The 13,209-nt window shown below is 47.1% G+C and overlaps 2 protein-coding genes across 2 annotated transcripts; one reads left to right on the forward strand and one right to left on the reverse strand.

Moving 5' to 3' along the window:
* Nucleotides 1-290: 290 nt before the first annotated feature.
* LOC123092055 (DNA-directed RNA polymerase I subunit rpa49) lies at nt 291-3,405 on the forward strand (the record flags this gene model as incomplete). The annotated part of the gene is given in 4 exon segments (XM_044513727.1): nt 291-758; nt 1,266-1,412; nt 1,983-2,291; nt 2,764-3,405. Coding segments are annotated over 4 exon segments (1,266 nt in total). The 3' UTR covers nt 3,202-3,405.
* Nucleotides 3,406-8,120: 4,715 nt separating this feature from the next.
* On the reverse strand, nt 8,121-12,551 carry LOC123092056 (GRF1-interacting factor 3). The gene is made up of 4 exons (XM_044513728.1): nt 12,356-12,551; nt 11,027-11,103; nt 8,753-8,840; nt 8,121-8,678 (listed from the first exon to the last, which is right to left on the reverse strand). Exons 1-4 carry the CDS (start codon nt 12,437-12,439, stop codon nt 8,340-8,342), a joined length of 588 nt encoding a protein of 195 aa, XP_044369663.1. The 5' UTR covers nt 12,440-12,551; the 3' UTR covers nt 8,121-8,339.
* Nucleotides 12,552-13,209: the final 658 nt, after the last annotated feature.

Here is a 13,209-nt window from a genome sequence, read left to right on the forward strand (position 1 = left end):
AGCTAGGGCCGCTGGCGTGAACTAGGTCGCTAGTATTTGAAACGTTGTTCTCTTTGGAGGCAGACAAGATGGGGCCAAAGGATGCGGCCGCACGGCCACCGCTCTCATGACAGGCCCGGACGCGACCCTATCGCCCTACCCAAACGGATAAAATTCGGGCAAAGCGGACGTCCGTTTGGGGTCGCGCGGTGGAATTGGCCTAATATACCCAGGTACTCTTTTTTTTTTTGAGAGAGAGAACCCAGGTACTGGATTGAGATAAAGCTTAAATGAAGCGCAATGTTGTGGTTGTGGAGGACTTGCGTGCAAACATCCATTCTTCCTCTCAGCCTTAAGCGAAAAAACCCTAGCACTGGACGACCTCCAAAACCCTAGAGCCGTCCCCAATGGCGAGCCACGAAACGAACCCGTCCCCTGCCACCTCCTTCAAGAAGAAGAAGAGGTACTCCAAGAAGCGCAAGGCCATCGAAGTCACTGTAGATGCCTCCTTTCATGGCGCCGCCGCCCCCGTCGTCGGCTACTTCCCGACGGGCTACGACCCCCTTGCGGCCGCAGAGCCCCCACGTGCGCGGTTGTTCTGCCACGAGAAGCACCATAACCGCGTCGAGCTAGTGGTCGGCGCCCCTGGTGGAGGCCCCGACTTCGTCGGCCGGAGCTACGCCGGCGAGGCCGCTGCGCCGCAGCTCTGCGGCTACGCCCTCGGCGTCCTCGACAAGGCCACTGGCACCCTTAAGATTGTCCCCATCTCCTCCAACAAGGTGAGCACCTCCATCCCGATGGCGCCAAAGTTTCTTTGGTCTTGTTTAAGCAATTCTACATAAAGTAGTATTGTTCTTAGTTGACGTGAAATGTTATTGATCCCGTTTATATTTATAAGCAGTTCTAGTCCGTTTATAAATCAATTCTTGTCCTAAGAACTGACATGCTTGCTCAAAGGAACAAGAGATTTCGGGTGGGCATTGGAACTGCGCTAATCTGTAATTGGTTTTATGGTTAACCTCCTTAATTCAAAATAAATGCTGCAACTGGGTGATTCTGTGACATCGCTAGCATAATTTAAGTTTTTGTGAGCAGATGTGCCTGCTCCGAGTTCCTGTGGTTGGTGAGATGGTATCTGAACTGCCGCAAGGGAATTTTCTTTCTCAGTATGACCATTATAATGGTCTACATTTGAATGTATCTAAGGTTTATTTAGTTCGAATAAGATTAGCATTTGTGATTGGAGGATATGTAGCGTTATTCTGAATGTTTGTATTTCCAAACAGATTTTGAGGCTAGAGCCACACTTTGAAGTGCAGCAACCGGCTCATTCACAACAGTCAGCAGCAGAAGCAGGTTCTTCTGTAGCAGATACTGAATTGAACAGGCAAGATCTTACCCAGGCTTATGGGACCAAGAAAGATAAGGATAAGGTATGTTTGTGGTACAGGGTCTACTGTCTTTGCTGTTGACTATATTTGGTTCTTTTGTAATTATTTTATTTCATGCTGTGAGCCTGAGCGTTGAATTTTGTAAGGTAGTACTCCCTCTGTCCCAAAATAAGTGTCACTTATTTTGGGACGGAGGGAGTAGAACATAATGGTCATGAATGTAAGGTGTCACTGTTTTTTCTTGTTGTAATAATGCAAATATTTAGCATGAACTGTCATGAAAATAATATACCTCTTGCTACAATAGTTTTGTGCATTTAGATAAACTTGGGCTTTTCCTCTCTCTTTTTAGTGTGACAAGAAAATACTTTCTTGTATATGTATGTAACTGGTTTTTAAAGTAAAAATAAGCTTCCACAGACTTGTTACATGTGTGAACATAACATTTTCCATTTTAAATAGGTCACAGCCATTTTCATGATGTTACAGGACTATTTTTCTTCTTCTCCTCTTCTTCCATCTTAACAGTATCCTCTGACATGCTTAACACTTAAGTTTTGGATACAAACATGGTTTGGTTCAGTTGAAGATATGTATTCCTATTCCTTGCAGGATAATAAGTGGAAGTCACTAAAAGAACAAAGGAATGACCCTTCTGCTTATTTGGACCTTGATCTCGGAGAGTCCAAGACCACTGCAGATGCCACTGATAGTCAGGCATCAGTGGAAGTTCGCAACATTCCACCTTATGATCCTGCTGCAGATACATCTGAAAAGGCATATCTTTTTGATGAGATCATTCCAAAAAATATACGACCACACCTTCTAGATATTGTGGGACACTTTGAATCGGGAGAATTTGGTTTGAAAGGCTATGGGAGTTTTGTCTCGAATCGTGTGAATAAGTTACAGGAGCTTCAGGTAAATAGTGATGGTTTTCTATGTCTTTTCGTGTTATCTGGCGCTTGCAAGATCTTGTTTTGTTTCAATACCAGCATGCTCACAGTAGTATCCAGCTTCTTGAAACTAGCTTTATTCTAGACTTGAGCAGGATTGTTGAGAAGAAAACCTGATATTTTTACGTTGTCGTGATATTTTTCTGCAGTGGATCTGTCTAGGATGCATCCTTACTCCGTAGGCAGTTTATGTGTGATGCGGGGCACACATTCTTTCTGTTGTTGTATTTGGATGACAGATATCAAGACACTATTGTTGCTACTTTTCCATGTTTTTGCTTTCTAGATATTTACGTAGTTATGCTGCCCAATATTATGCAGTTAATGATGGAAAACTAGCTGTCCGCCCAATATTGTGCTAAACTTAATTTAGAAGGAGTTGCTTCACATATTATTCCACGTGATGTAAAATCATTAGCTTTTGTCTTGTTTTGTAGGGTGAAGATCAGGAAAGGCTTGCTTGGATACTATCCTATATCACACATCTCCTGTCGTTGTTGGCGCGCAACAGCTCCATGTCCAAGCAGAAAAGAAAAGAAAAAGACCAGACCATCCGTGGACCAATGATCCCACAGGCGGTGCACCGCAAGCTGTTGCTGGTGTTCACGGAGCCAGGGTCTTCTTCCTTGTCGACAGAGAAGCACGAGCTTCTGGTCAATTACATTTTAGTACTCACACTTTTTGCTGATGACTTCAGATCTGAACCTACGGATATATGTGCGGACTTGAAAATGAACCGCCAGATGCTTAAACCATATTATGACCAGCTGGGATGCAAGTCCGTGTCAACAGGTGCTTTTAAACCATTTTTTATGACGCTTCCAGCACCCCTCAAGTTCCCACAACAAGTCACAAGGAGAAGGCGGCGAAAATAACCATCTCAGTATTGGTTTCCATTTGATATGGTTTGTGATAGGAAAGGTATGCATTGCCACCGTCGAACCTGTGTGCCCTCAGCTCAGTTTCACCGATGTAGTGGAGAAAATGATGAAGGTGGTTGTTCTGTTTTTGTTTTCTATTGTCGCTTGGGAATTGCTACAAGAGAGGAACCATATTACTGATATATAATTTGCTTGCTACTGGAATTTGTTTTTTGATGCTACATTTTGCTATACCACCTTGCTGTGAGTTGAGTCGTAATTTGCTTGTATTTATCTTTCTTTCGGAAAGAGATGCCATCGTCTACTGTGATGGTCACCTGCCCATGATGAACCAGCAGGTGGATAGCCGAGCGATAAAGGGCCCAGCTGTCTGTGAGCTGGTTCTGTGGACCTCAGGGCCACATGTAACCGTGTGTTCTCTGCCTGCTATAAGTGCCAGGACTAGCGTGCGTGTAGAGCAGGTAGAAGGTGAATTCTGAATCCCTCTCTCTCTCTCCCCCTCCCTCCGTCCCTCCCTCCCTTGAAGTGGAAAACGACGCATTCAACACTGGTGTGATGGCTGTGTTCATGCAGCGAGGCCATCCGATTGCCTATATGAGCAAGGCGATGAGCGTCATGAACTGCAAGCTCTCTATGTATGAAAAGGAGTTAATGTCAGTCATGATGGCGGTGGATAAATGGAGACAATACCTGCAGAGAGGTCCTTTCACTATTTGGACTGATCACAAGTTTGTGCTCTCTTTCTGATCAGCAGGCGACAACGAATTTGCAGCGCAAAGCTATGGCAAAGTTAGTTTGCTTACAATTTTAGTTCAAATACAAAAAATAAAAAATAAATAGAGAATGGAGCTGCAGATTCTGTGTCTCGCATTGGTCATTGCTATGAAACTCAGGCCATGTCTGTTTGTCACCCTGAGATTGGATACAAGAGGTTTAAGATTTCTTACAACAATGACACTGATATGCTAGAACTACTTCAACAATTGGCCATTCATTCTCTTTGGAACATGAGCTGATAAAATACCAAGGACGATTGGTAATTGGCAACAATTTGGCTTTGCAAACCAAATTAATCGCTGCCTTGCACGGCACCGCTATTGGGGGCATTCCGGACACTCCTACTTACCAGAGAGCAAAGAAGTTGCACTAGTGGCCCGGCTTGAAGCTAGTTGTGGAGTTTTTTTGTCATGAGTATATTAATTAGATTGAAAACATAGGATAGACTAGGAAATATTCTGTCTTGTCTTATACTTTAAGATGACCATGTGCTCTTATATATATGCCCATGAGGTTCAAGCAATACAACGAATAATTCCACAAAATCCCCCTCTTCCTTCTAACATGGTATCAGCTTAATCGATCCTAAACCCCGTCGCCGTCGCTTACGCACCCGCGCGCCGCCCCCGGGGTGGTCGGCCTCCGTGACCGCCGTCGGAGGCCGCGCCGCCCATATCTAGAGTTTCGTCCGCCGGTCGTGTTGATCGGCTATCCTAGAGAGTCTTTTCCCAAGCCCTTGCTTCAGGTTTCCCTGTCTCCCGTCGGTCAGTTTGATCAGCGTTTTCTTTTCGGTTTTTCGATTTAAACTTGATCGATTTGCGTCGTCCACCACCACACTCGATCACCGCGCCTCTACTCCAACTTTAGCATTGACTGCATCGGCGCCTTCTCGACTTGGCGGTCTCGCGTGGCACACGGCGGCCCGTCCGCGCATCCGTCCATCGGTCACTCCGCGCCGGTCCCCACGCCTTGATTCTATCGGGCTCCTGCACCAACACTCCCGTCTCCATTGGATCAGCTGTTTCACGGGCTCCAGGCTGCACGCGTCACGGAAGGTGTGCTGGTGGGTCCACTACTCGCGCATGATGTGGCTAGCTGATCCACGCGGTAGGCATATGGCCCCAGGTCAAGTACGTGAACGCGTTGGGTGCATGGCACTTCCGTGTCACGTGTACGTGAGTACTACTACGTTGGCCTTGACGCCTCTTGCTCGCGCGTGTCTCGCTGGCCTGCCTCATGCTACGTCCGGCCATATACAGCTACACCGACTTCATCGGTCCGTCCAGCAATCGCATCCTCGACCCCGTAAGAGGTTAGATTGATCACCTGTCTGCTGCTCCGCTCCATTCATGCCGCGCGAATGATCTGGCCCGTTGTTTGCGCGCCTCCGCAGGTCCCCTGAAGATCATCCCCGAGTATAGCGTGCCCCTCCACCGATCGAGCATCGGGCTGCCATTGCGTCACCCCGTTGGGCCGCAGCGCCACCGTCCCGTGGTTCTTCTCCAGGCTGCACCGACCCGCGTCATCACTGCGTCGCCCCTTCGGGCCGTAGTGCCGTGGCCCGCGGTCCCCAGCCGCCCCGAGGTCGTCCGCTTCAAGCCATCCCGTCGCTGCACCGACCCGCGCGTCGCCTCGTCGTGCCGTAGCAAGCGTGGCACGCGGTTCACGCCGACATCCCGAGTTCGTTCCTGCGGTTGCACCGACCCGAGTTTCACCGTTGCGCCGCCCCTTCGGGTCGTAGCGCCGCGGTCCGCGGTCCCCGCCGTCGCCACGATCTGCCTGTCGCCACTGCTTCACCCCTTCGGGCCGTAGCGTCGCGGCCCGCGGTCCACCGTCGTCCCCGCGCATCGACTTCCCGTGGCATACGCCGCGCCACCTCCTTTGGCGCGGGAACGCCACCGTCCGCGCCGGTCTTTGTCACGCTGTCAGGGTTCTTCGCCTACTTCGAGCACCGCCGCCGCGCTCCTAACCTAGCCGCCGCCGCTACCGTCATCACTCTACTTTGGTCGCTGCCGCCGCTACCCCCGTAGCCGTCGCCGCCGCTACCGTCACCGCTCTACTTTGGTCGCTGCCGCCGCTACCCCCGTAGCCGCCGCCGCCATCCGCCCACCTCCTTCGTCTTCGTCCAGCACCAGCCCGTCGCCAGCGTCACCGTCATCTACCCCGACCACTTCGTCTACTCCGACAACCGCGGGCGACATGGGCCCCGCGCCGATTGGTGCCGCAACCGTCGTCGAGTTCTTCTCTGCTGGCCCCTTCAACTTCTTCGACATGGCATACAGCTCATGCAGGTCCCTCATCTACGCATACCCGGTGCTGGCAACACCGCCGCATGCCTTCGTCCACGACGTGTCCCCAGGCCTGGCAAGCCTGGTGCGGCGCTTCGTCAACTTCGTCTTCGTCCGTCTACGCATGCTCGGTGTTGGCAACACCGGTGCATGCCTTCGTCCACGACGTATCCCCGGGCTTGGCAAACCCGCCGCGACGCCTCGTCAACACCATCCTCCTTCTGGCGCGCCACTACCTCGATACCACTGCGCCCATGACTAACTCGGCTCCTTGCGCCCACGGCTCCACGGCGACTTCCTCGACACCGGCTACCCCGACTCGACATCGACCGCGTCATTTTTCGCTGGCTACCTCGACCAGGCTCCATCACACACGCTCTCGGCTACATCGACAACGACACAAAGGGCTACCGTTTTGCTTGAGCAACCTCGTCGGTTGTCACTCCAGCACGACTCCGCGATGCATCGACCGTTACGACTGTGGGGGGTGTCTGTCGGCTTACCTTCGGATTCTTCTCCAGTCCCACCGTCTGCGTCGCTACCGTTGTGACTGCGGGGGAATGTTGAGTATATTGATTAGATTAGAAACATAGGATAGACTAGAAAATATTCTATCTTATCTTGTACTCCAAGATGACCATGTACTTCTATATATATACCCACGAGGCTCAAGCAATACAACGAATAATTCCATAAAATCCCTCTCTCCCTTCTGACACAGACAATGCAGCATTTGTCAACAAGCCAAGCATACCAATCTGAAACCAGTTAGTCACCACTGCCACCTCTTTAAACTCCTTGGCAGGAAATTACCATGGATTTCACCGTGAAAGGGCGGAAATGTGATGGACTTTATATCCTTGCATCACACATACATAGCTCATACCGCTTCAAAGCTTTTTGTGGATCAAGTGGTCAGATTATATGGTGTTACAGTCAATAATTTTAGATCATGACACCATATTTACCAGCCATATTTGGAAAGATGTCTTCAAAGATGTGGGTAATACTCTTCTCTACAGCACTAGACATCACCCGCAGACTTTTTTTGACGGTGCTACGGCGGGCTTACGCCGGCCTAAACTATTTTCATTATCATAAGAGGGACTGAGATACAACACAACGGCAACAGCAAGTAGCACCCAACACACACAAGAGGAGCGGGTGAACCAATGGCTACGCTGTGCAGTACAAGATGGAGTCAGAACTCGGCGTTGTTGGCTTCCAATGGCTGAATTTTGGTGTAGTAGCAATCATCACAGTTTGGGTTGCTCTCCATTTCGTGCACTTGACAAGATGGAGCCCGACTTTGGAGGTATGCCGAATATTGCCACTTCCCACAACTCATCGATTGCTGAGACTGCGGTTGATTATCAAGACCACATTGATCTATCTCAAGCTTAGGCTAGGATGAAGGCTCAGGCTGAGCACAACACAAATGCGCAGAGTGACAATTTGCAGTAGGCGTCCTCAAACTTGAGCCCCATGCACAGCAAAAGGTGGTCAATCGTCCATGTCGCAAGCTTTCCTACAAGTACTTGGGGCCGTTCACGATTGTGGTGGTTTGGTTTGGGTTTGGACCCCGCTTTCCATGTTTCGCTGCTACTGCAGATTACCCGCCGGTTTTCAGTGATATGCTTCCACCGGATTTGCCGAGCTGCGACTGCAAGGCGATCTTGCAACGCGGCAATGTCCAGTGGGAGTAATTTGCCTGAAAAAGCTGCAACTTGGGTTGTATCACTAGATAACCGAGAAAAACGTCCACCACACTGACCATTCACTCACTATTTCACCTGTCAAAGCAAGCAAATACTAGCGGAGTAAACAAAAGGTAAATCATCTGACTTGGACAACGGGCTGGCGAGTTATTCCACAATTGCTAGTACAAGCCTACAACAATTTAAAGTGAGTGAGATAACAATCCCGGACAGAACACACCATCATCATCATCATCATCATCATCATCATCAATCTAAAAGCTTGTTCTAAACGACAGATAAGACGAGCTTTCTTTCTTTCTTATAGTATACATAATACATGGCGTTATGTTTGCCTAACACTAACAGCTTAGGATTGTTCTGCTACATCAGCGCTCACCTCCTTTTCTGCTCCCGCCTTCTTGTGGCTCTCGGTGCCAGATGGTTCCGAGCTGGCCCCAGCCACTACGGCGTCCTGCTTGCTACCTCCAGGTGCTGCTGCTGGCTGGAGGTCGCCGGCTGCTTGCATAGGCAGCTGCATGCCGTTGATGGTGCCTGGTCTCATGACCATCTGGGCGGGGAAAGAAAGGGCCTGGGCTTGCTGCTGCTCTTGCATCTGCTGTGGGGTTAAAGGCGTTCTTGGAGGGAACATTGGTACTTGTGACATGTAATGCCCTGCACCTTGCATACTACCAGGCTGCTGCACCATCTGTTTGCAAAATAAATAACTGAGCACCACAGACCATCTTTTCGCAAAATGGAAAACTGACTACACAGACTAACCTGGGGGCGACTTGCAGGGTTCTGTGGTGGTTGGGCATCCGCGATAGCAGCTAGATACAAGAGATTCTTTTGGAGCTGAGCTTGATATCTGAAAGTCCAGAGCATAAACACTGTTATTCTAAATGCATCAGCAATATCACACATCCACGTACAGGGAAGCATTTGCCTAAGGTAGGCACATCATATGATGACCACAATGGCTGGTTCTCTCTCTGCACCAGAAACTACATTACAAGCTTGTGTATAGCCCTATCAATTGACAACCAAAACTAGCAACGCATATGGGGTCCTTAACCCAATAACAACAACAAAGCCTTTAGTCGCAAACAAGTTGGGGTAGGCTAGAGCTGAAACCCATAACATCTCAAAACCAACTCATGGTTCTGGCACGTGGATAGCTAACTTCAACGCGCCCCTATCCATGACCATCTTTGGTGATATTCCAGTCCTTCGGATCTCTCTTTACAGACTCCTCCCATGTCAAGTTTGATCTACCTCGACCTCTCTTGACATTATCAGCACGCTTTAACCATCCACTATGCATTGGAGCTTCCGGAGGCCTGCGTTGTATATGCTCAAACCATCTCACACGATGTTGGACAAGCTTGTCTTCAATCGGTGCTAACCCAACTCTATCACGTATATCATCACTCCGGATCCGATTCTTTCTTGTGTGGCCACACATCCATTTATTTCTACTAAGCCTAAAACCTTTCGATTCCAAAGTTTGTCTCCATAGCTAACTTTCTATTAATCCCCGTCTGACTATCATCGACTAGCACTACATCATCCGCACAGAGCATACACCATGGGATATCTCCTTGTATATGCCTTGTGATCTCATTCATCACCATGGCAAAAAGATAAGGGCTCAAAGCTGACCCTAGGTGCAGTCCTATTTTAATTGGAAAGTCATCAGTGTCGCCATCACTTGTTCGAACACTTGTCACACCATTACCGTACATGCCCTTGATGAGCGTAATGTACTTAGTTGGGACTTTGTGTTTCTCCAAGGCTCACCACATGACATTCCGCGGTATCTTATCATAGGCCTTCTCCGAACACCAAATGTAGGTCCTTTTGATTCATGTATCTCTCCATATGGGGTCCTTAACCCAACGGACAAGAAATTTAGCTCAATACTCAAACTAATCTGCCTATATGAAATTTTAATAGTTGTCAACTGCGAAACCACCGGCAACAGTCTGATTTTACAAAGATTAAAGTCGTGCCTCTAGAGATTAAGTTTTATCAGAATCGACAGAAGTAATTCAGACAGAAACAGGTGGAGTTAATCATAAACTTTTTTATCGTATAATGCAAATCTTGAATTTTACACTCCATCTCCTTAAAATCATCAAAACATGTGGAGGCTTAGGAATTCATTTAAAGTTTGACTTGAAGGCATTATGTGGCATTTCAGTCAAAAAAAATCCTCACAAAAGGTAAAGACAACATGCATGAATAGTTGAAAACTGAAGATAGATTTGTTAAATCACGCAGTAGGTGCCTTCCCTACAGTATTTTAGTAAAAGAAAAAATACATTAGTAAAGAAAAGAGAACCAAGGCGTACACTATCAATTGTAGGAACTTCATAAGTGAAAAGAGTTATTACTGGACAAAGATTGCAAATAATCAGTAATCACTGGGCCAAAACTCAAATTTACGTCGCATACACAGGACAACCACAAATGTACTAGAAACATCTTATTTTTAGTAAGAGTACTGTACGAAAAGAAGCAACAAGTCTAGATGAGCAAGACACTACTAACAACGATGCTGTTAAAAGACACTGACATGGTCCTCGAATCTGAGTATTATGTAACGATAGATCGTCTATTTCATTTGTAATCCGCTGCTGTCTTTATAGTGGAAACCATTTTTCGACCAAAACATGTCTCGAATACAGAAGACAGGGGTTTGTATTTGGAATGTCATACACATAACTTCAATGAAAAAACTGGCAGCTATGCAGTTTCATGCTACATCACATAAAACGAGAGATAAGGGTCAATAAATGCATTAGCAGTTTCATCGTTGTGGATATGGATATTGGGGATGCGGGAAAATGACATTTTTCGAAAACAGTATACAGGGAATGGCAGGTATAGGGTATTCTGCAATACAGCATGTAATAGGTATAAAATATGAGCTCACAGAGGTATATAGGAATTAAGAGTAGCTGAGAGGTCCCTGATTGCAAAATATGAAACCAACAATAAACATTTCATATGGTAATTGCAAGCACTAAACCAAATTAGCGAGCCACTTACTGAGCACATTCAGCCAACTTTCCTAGGTTCTGATTTTCAAGGATGGCCAAAATAAGTTGCTTATTTTCATCCAAATACTGAAAAAGAAAACAAGTGTTAGTAAAAAGCTAATATATATTTAATGAGTATATGATCATACTATACCGCTAGGATTCCATAGTCATAACTCATCGATTTTACATTCACTGCAAGGTTGTGTAAGAACTATACAGAAGAAACTTTATTCGCGAAGAAGCGCCGTCCCATATATTCTTCCTTTTTTATCGTGCCAGCATAATTGATATTTCTTGAACCAGTCTTTCGGATAGAAATGTGTTCAGATGGATACCAATTACTGAATGAATGATTTCTGAAGTTGACTCTCTTGGAGTTAAACTTATTTCTTATGTAACTATCACGAGTCCATGATTTGGAAACACAGAGATGATGTTGCACAAGGTCTCGTTGTAGCTATCCGGAGGGCGCCATTGAGGAAATAGGTATACAGTTAATTTTGTAAAACAACCTCATTCATTTAGCAAAAATACAATTAACAAAATAAAATCCAACTCCATGCTTGTGGATGAGTGGCATCATAGAGAAGGGGCCGATGAGTGGCATCATACGGGCAGCAATCCTCTAGTGGAAAGGCTACATCGTGTGGTGGTTGGTGATTGTCGATCTATAATTACAGTCACTGGACACCCGCAAGCTAGCCACGTTCTGTGGCAGAGCGGACATGGTCCGACAGTGGTATTGCACGGCTGCTGGTGACACGTCGGTTGATGATCAACTGGGCGAGGATGGTGGAAACCACATTGGTCACGCAAACGAGGTCGTCTTGCAGATGCAGAAGGGTAAGTCTGCAGTAGCACCATAGAGCATGGCTGATGAGCCGTATATTGTGGTACAGAACCAAGAGGCTCACAGGCCACATTGAGTTGGCAACATTCAGCTGCGTGATTGATGGTCACCAGTGGTTTTTGGCAGACAATGATACTTATCTCCTAGCAACCCTACTAGTGCATGTCTATTCCCAATACTATTAGTATGTCTATTTCCAATGCCCTTATCCTGTTTTCTTTTCTAATATCCTCTTGCATAGACATGCTTCTGTAGCTTTTCTGAATGCGCCACCACATACAGTTAGCCAAGCGAGGATTTTTTTTTTTTTTGATAAACTGCCAAGCGAGGAATCTGATCTGATCACCTGAGACTAAGAGCGGGAGGATAGCAAAATAGGGGCGATATTTCTCTAACCAGGAACGAATAGGGTGAGGCCTATGGTTGAATCAATAGGTTGAAGGAAGCATCTGCGTAACCCTAGCAGGAAGGAGGCACGGATCGAACCTTTTGGATCTGCTCGGTGGTGATGCCGGCCGGCGGGGACACCGCGCCGACCGCTCCCGGGGGCAAGGACATCGCCTGCTGCATCGTCAGCACTCTCGCTCGCTCGCTCCCTCCCTCCCTCCCTCCTCCTCCTTCTCGGTTGTTGGATTCGGTGGGTGTAGCTTCCTTTCTGGCTTTAGGCTGGTCACAGTGAGGAGAAACTTAGGAGTAACATCACACACTTCAATACAACTTTGTTTATGTGACACGTATTTAATGAAGAGAGATGTGGTTGTAGTAACTAGCTAAGTTACCGGAACATCACACATTTCAAGAAACAATGAGTCTATAACCTAATAAATACATCATTGCATGACAATACATAGATGTTCCTATCCACTATGGAGGTAGTAACATAGTCTATGGAAGTGTGTAAGTTACTAGCTTATGTTCTTGCCCATTGTGACCAGCCTTACTCTTTCTCGAGGTGGTTAAGCCCGGGGAGGGGGGTTTGATGATTTGCCGCCATGGTGTTTGATGATTTGTCCTTTGATTGTCTCAATGACAGTGGTCCCGGACCCCACCTGATAGTCTTTCAGGAGGCAAATTACCAAATGGAGAAATAAAGTGGGGTAAAAGATCCAATTTTCCGCCCGGGGGAATGGAGGGGAAGGGGGCTTGGGTTTCAGAACTCATCGACGACACGACAATCAAATGGAAATGAAAGCAGGATGGCGATTTACGAAACTGCCTTTGTGCCATACAGCATGCTCCCAGCTTTCAATTGGTGGACCCGTTACGCCAAGTGGCGTAGAGGCACGCTAAACCTATGGCCGTGATTAAAAGAAAATCCATAGTTTAAAGGTTCAAGGTTT

Source organism: Triticum aestivum, chromosome 4B (genome assembly GCF_018294505.1).
Source record: "Triticum aestivum cultivar Chinese Spring chromosome 4B, IWGSC CS RefSeq v2.1, whole genome shotgun sequence".
Classification (NCBI taxonomy): domain Eukaryota; kingdom Viridiplantae; phylum Streptophyta; class Magnoliopsida; order Poales; family Poaceae; genus Triticum; species Triticum aestivum.